The following is a 13,854-nucleotide window of genomic DNA, read 5'->3' as shown; positions in this document are numbered from 1 at the left end:
TTACACTCGTAAAGTTACCCTTAAAATTTATTAATGAAGTAATATACATTTTTCAGGGCCTTTTGATATTTTTTCTGTTCCAAGGTACCATCTCAATCATATCGACATAACAAGGTTCGATAGTCAATAAGTTCCATACCTAATTCTTTTACAACATGTGATAGTTCGCCAAGAAATAAATAGTTTTGAAAATGTCTGATAATTCACCGAGAAGAAGTTTAAATTTACAGGTAAGTCGAAAAAATATATAAATTTAGTTGCGAATGATTTCTGATGTTTTTCTGATGTATTCAATTTGTAGGGTGTGCTGAAATATGCTGTCGCACACACAACAAGCCCAGAAGCCGATGCAAAGCCAAGCACCGATCTAGATGACGAGGTATGTACATATGTGATTCTTTCAATCCATTGTGACAAATCATATCCCAATATAACGATGAAGCTATGAAATGCAACATATGTTCCTCGAAGAAGATACTTTAGGATCCGTGTTTCCTCGTAGCTGGTAAAATTGCATCATGTTTATCATGGAATTCGGTTTCGGGAATGATCTAGAAGGATCCATAGGCAAATTCTATGACGCCAACAGAAATTATTGTTTAATCAATAGTTTATTTGATAGATGTCACATTTTAATCTGTTTTTACCCAAACTTAAAAAGAGTTAACTCTGTTTAAGTTGCTATTCTTCAAAATTCTTGAAGTAATGGGTGCCCGAAACTGCTCTTTTAGCTTCAGGCCGGATGTCTATAGATCTAGCGCGATTATATGTTGAATTTCTTGAGCAAATGGTGACAAAGCCTATATAACCCTAACATATTTTTTTTTTGTTTTCTTTCAGAAAAGTCGATTCCTAGAGGGTGCACTAAATTCACTCACAGTCGGCGCATCAAACGATTTTAAAACCGCACTGGAAATTCTGGACAGCCCAGAGACGAGTACAGAGGAAAAAAAGGAAAGTCTAAATCATCTAAGAAGCCACATTGATGACATCGATTTGGCGAATTCCCTGGCCAAAATGGGCGGCACAAAGACCTTAATCCGATATATAACAATGCCGGAAAAGGACCTGCAGGCATTGTCCATTAATATCGTCGCTGAGATGGCACAAAATAACATATTTTGCCAGGACATTTTCACCAAGGAGAAATTTCTGCCTGCGCTTACACGAAATTTGAGTGAAGGGAATGAGAACGCGAATATAGTTCGCTGTTCCATATATGCCATATCATCGATAATACGAAGCTTTCAGCCAGGCATGAATGAATTCAAACGAATAAATGGTATTAAGGCTCTACTACCGTGCCTGAAGTCTTCCAATTCAGATGTCTATATAAAAGCAGCATTTCTCATAGCATCCTTATCTTCGCTGGACAAGTCCTTTAGAGGTCCGATCATTTCATTCTTAAATTATAAAACCCTTTCATAAATCAATATTTTGCAGATGCATTTCTAAAGGCCGACGCATTTTCTATATTATTTGAAAATCTAAGGCCGATCGATTGCTTTGATGTGAAACAGGAGACCACACTTTATGCACTTTCCACCCTCTCGTTGAAGTCGAATCTGAAACTGTCGGCGGAGAAACGCAAGGATTTGGACCTTACTTTGGCCCAAATAATCTCAAAAAACAACCAGAACGAAAATTGCGAGGTACGTTTTATCGTTAAATTTACATTTGACGAACCATTCCTCTAAAACATATTTTTTGTTTCTTTATTTTCAGGACATGGTTAATTATGCAAAAAATATTGTGGAAAACTTAAAAACACTGCCTTGAATAATATAAGAGTCACAGAAACGGGGAATGTAGTAATTTAGATGTTAGGGATTTTATGCGTGATCATCCAAGAGCTTCGCCAAGCTTTCAAGATGAGTCTGATCAGTACAGTATTATGCGAAATTTCATTGGGAAAAGACCACCCCAAACAAGGCCTACAGACAGATTAAAAACCCGCCTTCCAATGGCAGTGGGTCTCGCGTGATCTTGGCTCAATCTGTGATCCACCTGATCGGCCAACCAAATGCACAATCACTTGTACTATGCGTTTGAGATGCCGATTACGTGGATTGCATATCGATGATATTGCATACGAAACATACTCTATTTATCTTGATCCCCGTGCCACAGCCGATAAGAGTGTTGGTTCCGTGCTGCAATTTTCTGTCCTGTGATGAAATTTCCAACAGTACTGGGATTGGCACGACTCTCCCTTGATTTGCAATAAAATCAGTACTAAAAATACAACTTAACAGGTTTTTTATACAGCTAAAAGCTAATCAAATAATAAATAATCAAATGTTTCTGACAATAACTTTCTCTCTGTTGCTCTCTGTATTTTTTAGCGCTGTTTGTACCAGGAAGAATTTGTTTCTTTGTTAATGCTGCGATGGGGGATCCCTTCTCTCCGCGTTCCCTTTGAATTTAGCTCGCATTTGTCATGAGAAATGGGAAAGATATAGAGATAAAAAGGAATCACGGTCGCTGGTTGTGTTGCAATGTTAATTTTTCCGCTACATCTGTCTCCCTCTAATTCACCTCTCGCACTAATACCAACTGTGTTGCTATCTCGCTTCACTCAATAGGGGGTGCACATTGCACGAGGATGGCCGTGTGCGGGATAGAGAGAGAGAGAGACTATAATAATACTCCGATTTGATCCAAATTCAGCAATCTGGTAGATATGGCCATTCTCTATGGTTCTGCGCTTTCGGGTTTCTCTTAAAAACTGTTGATGTCATAAGCTTGCGTCTCTTGTAAGGACATTACAGGGGTCTGGACACAACATTTGGTTGCTCTAGCTCTTATAGCCTTCGAGATCTAGGCGCTCATGGACAGACGGACCGACAGAGATAGCCACATCGAAGCGGTTATTGATGCAAGATCAAGAAGAATATCTATGGGGTCGGCAACACTTCCTTCTGGATGTTACACACCTGAAAATCCATTCCGCCACAACACTAATGTATCTCTAAACCCTTGGAGTACCGGCTAGAAGAATAAGAATAAGTTCACAAAGACTCTGTTGAGAGCGAAGACTGATCGAAAGAGCTGGAGCGCTAGAGCAGCGTAGATGCTGCTGCTGGCAGAAAGCGAACGAAAGGATAGAGAACCATAAACCCATAAAGAATGGTGGCTTTGAATTCTAGATGTCATATCATGTGCAACTTTCTGGGCAGTATGTAATATGTTTTGAGTGCAAAGCCAACCAATTCTGACTCTGCGGAGAGATCTTCTCCCACCCATCAGCCACCCGATCCACGTGAATTGATTTGTTTTATTTAGTTTTATTGTTAGTTCGGCAGTATGTCAAAATCATCTCCAACAGAAACAATGGGTATGTGTTCTAAAGTCGCTTCAAGTTGCGCGTCCGATAAGTTTCTTCGTCTCGCACAGATATTCCAGTCCATGCGTTGAACGGCATGCAGGCTTTCCGCCTCATTGTGGTGTCGTAAAACCATAGACTCCTAGAAAAAGAAAGCAAACGGACTGATTGTAGAAATTTCAGAGAAAGTGTTACTTTAAAGGACATTCACACCTTGATTTTCTCCCATTTATCGTCGACATCTTGCAGCCAGCTGAGCAACAAACGCCCATTGAAACGGCATCGGGCACTCTTTTCCTTTTCGTCTTGCTCTGGCGTGATCATATTGTAAACCTCGTCATCTTTCAGATAAGTACAAACTGAGTACGGTGCCAGTTGGCCGGATATACTTCTGGCTGCCTTTGAATGGACACGAATTATCTCCTGTTCGACATTCAAGCAGAGCTTTTCTCGTTCAACCGTATGTTGGCGATTCAAATGGCGTCTGGCCGTTTCTTGATCCTCGTAGATCTTGTGCATGCTCTGGGGCAAGGCTTTCGGTATCTGAATCACTATTTTTTCAGCTGTTTTGCTCAACAGATACGTTCTTTTTGTCAACAGATATTCATTGTAGCCTTGGGGTGGCCGTGGTTTGACGGGGTACAGGTTCTTCCATTTCTTTTCAATCTGTCGCCGAATACTCAAAAACATTTGAAATCCATTTGTGAAAGGGGAATCATGGGGATGAGATTCTTCAGCGTTAATGGCAGCATCTAGGTTTGTGTTTGAATTCTTGGAGGCATCATCGGTGCTAGTTTTGGGTCTTATTTTTCGCTTCCGCGGGTGGACGTCAACATTTGAGGAGGGATTCACATCTTTTGACGACGATGTCGACGACGTGGATGGGCTCGGAACATTGGCTAGCGTTTCCTGGTCGAACTGAGCGCTCTGTGGTATGGGACTAGAAGTCATGTTACCGTAGGATAATTTTACATCGACATTATCATTGGCATGATTCGATGATGCCGGCGATGGGGAGCTGCTCTGCATTTGCGGAGACGAGTTATTCGAACTTCTTTCAGCACTGGCGACACCAGACCGATGAGAGCTTCGCAGAACTCTTAAGTTCTTCTCATCATTGAACAGCTTGATGTTTTTGTCATCGAGGACTGTGGAGCAAATGCTGTTACTGCCTTTTTGTGGGCTTTCGTGCGGGCTCATGCATTGGGTGGTTGTTATGACGGCATCAATCGAGTCACTGTTCGAGCTTACAACATATGGCAGGGCCGCACTTCGAGAAGCAGTCACTTTTCCAGTCCTTAGGACATTTCCCTCAGTGTCAATCGAGCAATTCTGTTGCGGAATGACAATTTTCAATGGTGGCACTTTGAGTCCCCCATTGTATATGCTGTCATTGCTTTTGTAGTCATCACTGCATTCCGTTTCATTTTCAATATCGACATTCTTACTAATCTCAACTGGCTCTTTATCGGCGGCACTCGATGCGTTGGCTTTGCTGCCGGAAGGTGAGGCCTTCGTCGTCGCTAGCTTCGAGCCCTTTTCCACCCGCGAGGATAGCTTCAGGGAGGCACTCTTGGGGTCCTTTGAATGCTCCGAGTCCTTGCGCTTCTTTTTTTTCAGCTCTTCGCCAGATTCTTCGAAATCCTCTTCTATATCTGAGAAGCAGCGTTTCGTAGCTGGCGTACTTTGATTGGCCGAATCGGCGTTCTTACCGTCCGAGCTGTTTTCATCCGCTGAAGTTTTGTCTTTTGAGTCAATAACCTCTTGCTTATCCGCTGAATTAGTCTCTTCAATTTCTATGTCTCCTTTCTTGGATTCACTCTTTTTTATAGTCGTTCGGGTTGAGTCTGTAATAATTCCATTAGGTAATATCAATTAGTATCAAATTCCATAGATATTGCAAATGCGAGTTGCACAAAAAGTTTAAGTACACTAAGCATCTGCTTTGTTTTAGATCCCAGGCTTGTTATTTTGATCCCAGCTCATGTGAAAGGAAATGCATCTTTCTGGCTGTGATGTACACATATTTATATATATATCTACATATGTATGTGCCTACATATGTATGGAAAGTGTACAAACACTCCACGAGTACGAAATTAACTGCGGGATCTTTGTGGAATTGCCTGTGCGGTCCCGTTCCCCGCGCAATACACAAAAGCGTTTATTACGCATTAGAGATTCCGTTTTAGCTGAGGTCTAACTAATATTTATAATGATCACTTTTCTTTAAACCACATATATATGCAGGAAACGCTGTTTACCTGTGGAGGATGTAGCAGTCATTTGCATTAATAGAGCCATTTGCTGTCTTTCGGACATGGGCGTATTTGAGTTTGGTCTGGCTGGGGTAACTCCTGTTGTAAATCCTGTCCCCTTAGGTCTTGGGGGTGGCATACTATGTTGTTCAGTTTAATACGGTAACAATAAAATATAGAACAAAAAGAAAACACATAAATTTTATACAAAAATTTATTATAAGAGTTCAATTCAGTGTGGCCGTTTGTTAACTGTTAAAATATACCAAATTCGCAAAATCATTTTACTAATATCTTCAAACAAATTATCGACATTAAGAAAATTGTATTAGAATATAAATATTATTTAAAAACATAACATATAGCTTAAGAAATTATATTTTATTTTAAGTCTGAAACAATGTGGAAACGAAACAAATCTACAGCAACAAGTAGCGAACATAATGAAGAGAAAAATTTTCGATGGAAACGTTTTGAGTTTCACCTGAAACCTTACCTTTGCTGTCCAGTTGTCCAGGATCCAACATAAGGGTGATACTAGAGTGGGTGTCCATTTTTTTGAGCAATGTTTCTCACCAAGTAACTTCTGTGTTCCACTTTTTCCCATATTGTTCCAACTGAAGAGGGCTTTTCGTTGAACAATCAAATTAAATTTGTTGAATTATATATAGTTATAGTTCAATTAGATCGGGAATATATATATGTTTTTTTAGAATAGAACCTTGTTGCTCACCATGTTGGATAAAACATTTCGATTTAAGCTACTAATATGTCCCTACTACTCATCGACAGGGACGAATGGCGCGAAATTTGTGTAACATACATATGTACCTTGTGATCTTTTTATAAAAGTAATATTTAAATGCATAGTGATAGTTATTGTACATAACTAATTGTAATATTCTGTTCTATTGTCATTTTGTTTCTATCGGCAATCGCACTCGGAGGTCCAATTCTCGTACTCGATAGTCCAATTACATATGTACATATATACTTATGTGTTATCGTTTTTTTTCTTTGGAGTGTTGCAAAGTAAGTTATTGTTATTGTACTTTCCTATTGTGTCAGAAAATAAATATTTAAGCAAGAACTTGGTAACTTGCATTAGCATTGAAATAAGAAAGTGGGTAATCTATTTAATTTGTGCTATATCCACTAACCTCTCCTGTTATCCACGGTGCGTGAGTGAATTGTAGATATATGTATATGTATGTGGGGTGCTATATTTCCACAAATACAAATGCCCACATACTTATTACTTGCATATATACATAGATATGTTCATTTGTATATTGTTATTAGTCAACCGCGGTCTGCACCATTACACAAAATTCAATTTTTTTACTGTGAAAGGCACTGGCACTCCACGCTAGTGACGAAAGCTGCACGAAGGCAGCAGCTAAATACATACATGCATATATATGTGTAATGAGATAAGTATGTGCGTATGTAGCTAAAATTACAAATCCATGACGATAGTCGGACGATCGAACCGTTTGATAGGTAATCGCAAATTAAAGTGTTTGGTTATTTTCGAAGGATACATCAATTATACCGATTTGATCCTTCGCGAAAGAACAATTGCCCAAGCAATCAGCTGTTGATGCAGATTCACTCGTAACTAATAGTTTTTAGAAAGAGAAACTTTACTTCAAAAGTGAATTTATTTCGTATAATTTTTGTATACTAGGGATTTAACCAACCAACCAACCAAAACGATGTATTGAATCGAATCCGATTCCTTGTGTTCTAAGGATGCACGTTACAAACATCTGTACGGAAGAAATGGTAACCCCAGCAAGGGCATATCATTCGGTTACTTTCGAATTCGATTTACTTCGGTGCAACCCTCTTGGAACGGTAGTCATGCGCAATAGAATTTTCATTTTTATAGTATTGATTTCCGCTGCTCGTGAATAATACGTATACATGCATATTTCGTTAAAATGATTGCCTCTAAAGCTATAAAAACATACAGGATGTAAAGATACATTTAAATTTCACGTGTCTATGTTAATATCACAGAGAACCTTAACATACTTTTGACCATTTAATATTTAACTATGGCCTAATCGTTCGTGTTTGTATATTCTTCCAGACAGAAAATTGAAAAAATCGGCAAAATGACGCAAATGTCACAGGACGAAATAATAACCAATACAAAAACAGTATTGCAAGGCCTAGAGGCTTTGCGAGTGGAGCATGTTTCGATTATGAATGGCATTGCTGAGGTCCAGAAAGACAATGAAAAGTCGGATATATTGAGAAAGAACATCGAAAATATTGAACTCGGGCTGAGCGAAGCTCAAGTTATGATGGCACTCACATCCCATCTGCAGAACATCGAAGCCGAGAAGCAGAAGCTGAAGACACAGGTGCGACGCCTGCATCAGGAGAACGCCTGGTTGCGCGATGAGCTCGCCAATACCCAACAGAAGTTTCAGGCGTCCGAGCAATTGGTGGCTCAGCTGGAAGAAGAGAAGAAGCACCTCGAGTTCATGGCCTCTGTGAAAAAGTATGACGAGAACCAGGACCAAGATGACACATGCGAAAAGAGTCGAACGGACCCTGTGGTCGAACTCTTTCCCGACGAAGACAATGAGGACAGAAATAACATGTCTCCCACTCCTCCGAGCCAGTTTGCAAACCAAACTTCAGGATATGAAATTCCAGCACGCTTGCGAACCCTTCACAATCTGGTCATTCAATATGCATCACAGGGCAGGTATTGTATTTAATGCTAAATCCAGAGAAAGACCACCTCTTTGCAACAAATCTATGTCCACATTCAGGTACGAGGTGGCCGTTCCTCTCTGCAAGCAGGCTTTGGAAGATCTCGAAAAGACCAGTGGCCACGATCATCCTGATGTTGCGACCATGCTCAACATTTTGGCTCTTGTGTATAGAGATCAGGTGCGCCGATATTCCCCCACTAGAAAAAAGGAACAGAAACATTTTCTAATCATATTTATTTACAACATCCAGAATAAGTACAAGGAGGCTGCAAACTTACTGAACGACGCATTGTCCATTAGGGGAAAAACTCTTGGAGAGAATCATCCTGCCGTTGCTGCCACTTTAAATAATTTGGCAGTGCTCTATGGCAAACGTGGAAAGTACAAAGATGCCGAGCCCCTTTGTAAGCGTGCCTTGGAAATTCGCGAAAAAGTGCTAGGAAAGGACCATCCAGATGTTGCCAAGCAACTTAATAATCTCGCTTTGCTCTGCCAAAATCAAGGCAAATACGACGAAGTGGAGAAATATTATCAAAGAGCGCTAGACATCTACGAGTCAAAGCTTGGCCCAGACGATCCCAATGTGGCCAAGACAAAAAATAACTTGGCTGGCTGCTATTTGAAGCAAGGACGGTACACAGAAGCCGAAATTCTCTACAAGCAGGTGCTGACTAGGGCGCACGAACGGGAGTTTGGAGCGATTGATAGCAAAAACAAGCCTATTTGGCAGGTATGTGGGGCTTTTGCCATAAAACACAATACCATTATGTACCTTCATTAATTGGTTAATTAAAACATTGATTCTTTGCAGGTGGCCGAAGAACGTGAGGAGCACAAATTTGATAATAGGGAAAATACACCATATGGAGAATATGGTGGATGGCATAAAGCTGCCAAAGTGGATTCGCCCACGGTTACAACCACTCTAAAAAATCTGGGTGCACTTTACAGGAGACAAGGCATGTTTGAAGCAGCCGAGACTCTGGAAGACTGTGCAATGCGAAGTAAAAAAGAAGCCTACGATCTAGCTAAGCAAACTAAAGTCTCACAACTTTTAACATCCAATGAAAAACGACGCTCGAAGCAAATTAAGGAAGATATGGATTTCTCCGAGGAGGTAAATACACGAGATTGTGGTCTATAAATTCAGTACAATTAATTGTGTGTTAAAAATCAATATTTTATCGTTTCAGAAAAATGGCAAACCATGAAAATATTACTCGTTTCGTCGAAACTGGAATCTTTATGTTTATGATTAAAATTTAATACAAAAAAACACACTTTATTTATTCATTCCTTAATATACCTAAGTTATTTTCCCAAGCATATTTTTAGCAAATAAACAAAGTTTTATACCTTGTTATATCGAAAAATATATGTACCGCTTTTAATAATAAACCAAAAATAATAACGGAATCGTCTAAAGCGTCTTTACGTTTGTTTTTGTTGTAAATATTCCAGACATTCATATATTTCTGTATGAGTGTATGCACGCGTATGTACATACATATGTATATCGGAAGCTGATTTTTTTATCCACCATAGTTGCGCAGTTTCCTTAAAAGTCTTCGCAAATTTCTATGAACAAAAAAAAAAGCGCAGTGTTACCGTTCACTAGGGGCATAATCGATAGGTTCGTTTTTGTCTGGTCACACTTTGCGATAAAGTTCGCGTTTAGTTCTACAAGTAAATTGCCTACATTTTAAACATTCCAGATAGTTAATATTCTTGATTATCATTTTAAAGCCAAGTTTGGTTCATCCAACCAATATTTAATTCCCCAACATTTCCAGCGCGTTCCATGTTCGCGTTTCATATTTATCGATAAATGGTTTGCTGCATGGTGTTATCTTAGCATACCATGCACAAATTGTGAAGTTTTTTTTGCCGGCGTCCGTGTTTCGTACAAATAAGTCTTAAAAACAAAAGTGTAAAATGAAATTAGTAAGGTAAGATATATTTTGTTTGCCACAATGATGCCTTAACCATTTCCTGTAGCTCATCTAATTGAGCGCGTGATTAAGTTTTTTTTTTTTGTAAATACCAATGCCACTTTCTGGCCGCGCGTTTTTTTTGCAAGAATATGTTTATGGCTAGAATTTAACTTTATTTAAAAGTTTAGACTGGCTTCCAGCCGTGCCTCAGTTATTTCTAGCTTGAGTTGTAGTTAGTGTGTCATATATTGTTTTTGCGAATGATAGCGTCTAAAACTTCACAAAATTTCCACATGCACACACATGCACGCACATATTTCAGCAGAGCCGATGCTTCTGCGGAACAAGAGTTTCTGTGTGTGTGCGTGTCTGTGTGCAGACAGAAGGACCCGTTTTGTTCTAATAAAGTGCAGATGCATATAGGCCGGGGTCCTGAATGAAAACGTATTTCTATTCGACTATAATGTTTATCACAGTGTTGCCCACGAGTTTCTAATGCCACGAACCACGAATACAATGGAAAAACTACCTTGCAGAGAGTGTTTTTTGTTTTGCAAATCCTTACTCCTCACAGATGAAATTTTCGAGAGCCCTTCGTGGACTGCTTTGAAACAATAACTTTAGCAACAGGAAGGGAATGATAAATGGAAGTGTTGCGTTTTATCAAGCTTGCATTCCGTAGCCAGTAGAAAAACGTACTCTAACTGAGCATTATTAATGCATTTCTGCTCTCCTTTCAGATTCCTGATGAAGCTGAGTCACGAGACTGTGACCATCGAGCTAAAGAATGGCACTCAAATACACGGTACCATAACAGGCGTGGATGTGGCCATGAATACTCACCTGAAGAGTGTCCGTATGACAATCAAGAACAGGGATCCTGTTCATTTGGAGTCTTTGAGTATACGTGGCAACAATATACGTTACTTCATACTGCCGGACAGCTTGCCATTGGAAACTTTGCTGATAGATGACACTCCGAAATCGAAGACAAAGAAAAAAGACAGCGGTCGTGTGGGAAATCGCGGCAGAGGAAGAGGCGCGCGCGGACGCGGAGGACCCAGAGGACGCGGCCGTGGCAGAGGAGGATCGAACAGGCGTTGATTTTGAAATATCTACATTTAATAAGCAAACAACAAAAAGAAAAAAACCATTTTGAATACAAGTCTTTTATGAAGTAACCAAACTGTATTTATTAAAAAAAACACAGCTGTTCAACTTGAGAGCCGTCTGAAAAAGCAATCCAATAAAACGAATAGAATATTACTTGTAGATTTGCATATAAACGGCTAAAGGTCTTTGATACATTGGTATCTATAACGATAATATGTGTATTAGTCGACATCTGTTGGACAAGTCTCCGATATTCCATTAACCTAGTCTTCCTTTATGCTGCCGCTGCACGGGAAGCGTTATGGAATAAATGCTCATTAAATCATAAATACTCGTATCCTTAGCAAGATTTTAGCGTGTGTATAATGTGTATTGTATTTTGTTGCGAAAGAATACGATATGTTTGCTAACGATACGTTAGACAAGCTTAGTCGCTATCATTATCATTTAATATGTTGGACATTACGCCGGCCAGTTCCTCCGCTTTGTCGAGGAACTCGTCTCTCGTTAAACGGGTATCACTGCGTAAACTTTGCGCAGTAATCAGAAGGTTCTCGAAATCATTCAATTGCGTGTCCAAATCTTCGGAGCTTAATGATTTCTTCTGCAGGGAGCCTGTGAAATAAAGTAGCTGTATTGAATGATCGCACCATAGGACTTACAAAGCGTACTAACCCGATTTCGTGCTTATCTCTACATTTGACCAAACAACATTTCTCAAGCCATCCACAATTTCCTGATATTGATCCTCTGTCTGAGCAGGTGTCGATGTCGATGTCGCCGTCGATTCGGTTTCGGTTTCGCTATTGCTCTTCAGAGATATAAAGTCGAAAATGAAATTCGTGCGTTTCTTTAGGTCTGACAGGGATATGCCGTTTTCCTCGCAGGGAAACGAAGTTGTCAAGAGAAAGCCGAGTTTCAATGGACAATCACTCAAGAAAGTATCTGAGAAAGTGTGCAAGAAGTTCATCTGCAAATAGAAGTCAAGATTGGTATGATGGTTCGTTGTTAATTTGTAATTTTTTGCTTAGCACTTGCATCGTTGGCGTCAAAAAAGACTATTACAGCTTCCGTGGTTTTGGTGATTTCCGTCGGAACATTTTCCCACTTTCCATCGAAAGGAATTAAATTGACTGAAGTGTTGAAGTATTTCGTTTTAATCTTGCATTTATAGAAATGTGAAGAAACTTCGTTATTTATCGGTGTCTTTGGTTGATCCATTTCAGTCAGGATGCCTGAAACAAAACAGAAAATTAACAAATTACTGCTACGTCTCAAGGAGAGGAATGTGCCTAGATCCAGGCGTATAGTTAAGCAGTAGTTATAAAACATTAATTGATTTAAAAGATAATTATGCCCAATAGACACGGACACGCACAGTAGTTTAGAAAATCAATCAGACCACTGACTGCACGATTCATTAGTGAAGTATCTTGGTAAATATGTATTTATATACGCATAGGAAATATACACAGTCTGCATTGAGTACCTTCGGCAATTTCCAAGGGAGTCTTCGATCCATAAGACAGGATTAACACGGTCGGGTCCATTTCGGTTTTTTTTCTTCTAGTTTATCGCTACCACCAAATGTAAACACCAGTGTGACCAACAGCGAGAGTTGTCAAAAATCCATCAAAATAAATAAATCAATGCATGGCGCAGTTCATATTCCGTTGTTTCAAATCGACGATGCATATTAAATCTTACGAGTATAATGCATATATCTCTTATAACTATTGTCCCAGTGTATGGGTCTATATAAATTGTAGTGTCATACTTGCGCATCCAATTTTAAATCATTTCTCTATTTTTCGTTTTCTGTGAACCGGGGTTTTCCGGGGTGAACGGTGGGAATTTTCGACAGATATGAAACACTGCCACCATCCGTCAAAAAGCAGCTGATGAGCACTAAATAGTAGTTTGAATTGCGAAATTTCAATAAGTTTATATAATATACTTATTTTTTATTAAAATTGGTTTTTGTGCATTTTTGAACTATCGGCTAAATATCGCATAGAAACGTGCGCACCAGGAACATCTCAGATGGACGGTGGACCATGGATGGGTGGGGTGGTGGCCAGTGTGAATAGGGTATAAGGGTATAAGAGTATAAGAGCTTCCACAGTTTTGGGACGCTCTTCGAAAAGCGGCGCGTTTCTTTCATGGTATCGGTTATAGCAGATTCAATTTCATTGACCTTTCTAATTTATAGGATGTATGGACTGGATATTGGGATGTCCTAATAAAGTTGTGGATAATAGAAAGCTCGTTAATATTTGTATGAAATTTGTAATCTTAATTTTTATTATATTTCGTCTTATAAAATATATTTCTTATTTTCCTTTGGTAGCATTATCAATATTATACGTATACACCTACATACATACATATTTGTAAATTATATTCAGGCAAACTGAATTTACTTAAAAATGTACATTTGCCATTATAAATACGTCATTAAAAGATAGTTTTATAAATATACAAATAAT

General features: G+C 39.2%; 5 protein-coding genes and 1 long non-coding RNA gene across 9 annotated transcripts; 3 read left to right on the top strand and 3 right to left on the bottom strand.

Moving 5' to 3' along the window:
* Positions 1–86: 86 nt before the first annotated feature.
* On the top strand, positions 87–2,247 carry LOC4813243 (hsp70 nucleotide exchange factor fes1). Its single transcript, XM_001353384.4, has 5 exons — positions 87–230; positions 302–379; positions 841–1,387; positions 1,444–1,652; positions 1,726–2,247. Exons 1-5 carry the CDS (start codon positions 192–194, stop codon positions 1,777–1,779), a joined length of 927 nt encoding a protein of 308 aa, XP_001353420.3. The 5' UTR covers positions 87–191; the 3' UTR covers positions 1,780–2,247.
* A 1,012-nt stretch (positions 2,248–3,259) lies between these two features.
* LOC4813620 (ankyrin repeat domain-containing protein 11) lies at positions 3,260–5,864 on the bottom strand. The gene is made up of 3 exons (XM_001353383.4): positions 5,590–5,864; positions 3,539–5,172; positions 3,260–3,467 (listed from the first exon to the last, which is right to left on the bottom strand). Exons 1-3 carry the CDS (start codon positions 5,720–5,722, stop codon positions 3,294–3,296), a joined length of 1,941 nt encoding a protein of 646 aa, XP_001353419.2. The 5' UTR covers positions 5,723–5,864; the 3' UTR covers positions 3,260–3,293.
* A 703-nt stretch (positions 5,865–6,567) lies between these two features.
* On the top strand, positions 6,568–9,693 carry Klc (kinesin light chain). Of its 4 annotated transcripts, none has more exons than XM_015187337.2 (6): positions 6,568–6,615; positions 7,682–8,308; positions 8,376–8,496; positions 8,569–9,048; positions 9,130–9,435; positions 9,512–9,693. In XM_015187337.2, the coding sequence occupies exons 2-6, from the start codon at positions 7,707–7,709 to the stop codon at positions 9,527–9,529; spliced, it is 1,527 nt and encodes a 508-aa protein (XP_015042823.1). In that variant the 5' UTR covers positions 6,568–6,615; positions 7,682–7,706; the 3' UTR covers positions 9,530–9,693. The 4 variants fall into 4 exon arrangements, with proteins under 4 accessions (XP_015042823.1, XP_033238215.1, XP_015042824.1 ...); XM_033382324.1 differs by having other exon boundaries at positions 6,583–6,706; XM_015187338.2 differs by having other exon boundaries at positions 6,591–6,760.
* Positions 7,229–7,717, bottom strand: LOC117184487 (uncharacterized). The gene is made up of 2 exons (XR_004469868.1): positions 7,624–7,717; positions 7,229–7,545 (listed from the first exon to the last, which is right to left on the bottom strand). It is a non-coding gene; the product is annotated as an uncharacterized lncRNA (long non-coding RNA).
* A 424-nt stretch (positions 9,694–10,117) lies between the features above and the next one.
* On the top strand, positions 10,118–11,518 carry SmD1 (small ribonucleoprotein particle protein SmD1). Its single transcript, XM_001353381.4, has 2 exons — positions 10,118–10,267; positions 10,993–11,518. The coding sequence occupies exons 1-2, from the start codon at positions 10,254–10,256 to the stop codon at positions 11,354–11,356; spliced, it is 378 nt and encodes a 125-aa protein (XP_001353417.2). The 5' UTR covers positions 10,118–10,253; the 3' UTR covers positions 11,357–11,518.
* On the bottom strand, positions 11,419–13,004 carry LOC4813791 (uncharacterized). Its single transcript, XM_001353380.4, has 4 exons — positions 12,855–13,004; positions 12,404–12,600; positions 12,041–12,335; positions 11,419–11,980 (listed from the first exon to the last, which is right to left on the bottom strand). Exons 1-4 carry the CDS (start codon positions 12,913–12,915, stop codon positions 11,793–11,795), a joined length of 741 nt encoding a protein of 246 aa, XP_001353416.3. The 5' UTR covers positions 12,916–13,004; the 3' UTR covers positions 11,419–11,792.
* Positions 13,005–13,854: the final 850 nt, after the last annotated feature.

Source organism: Drosophila pseudoobscura, chromosome X (assembly GCF_009870125.1).
Source record: "Drosophila pseudoobscura strain MV-25-SWS-2005 chromosome X, UCI_Dpse_MV25, whole genome shotgun sequence".
Taxonomy (NCBI): domain Eukaryota; kingdom Metazoa; phylum Arthropoda; class Insecta; order Diptera; family Drosophilidae; genus Drosophila; species Drosophila pseudoobscura.
The sequence above is the reverse complement of the archived record's forward strand: the minus strand, read 5'-3'. Positions and strand labels throughout refer to the sequence as shown.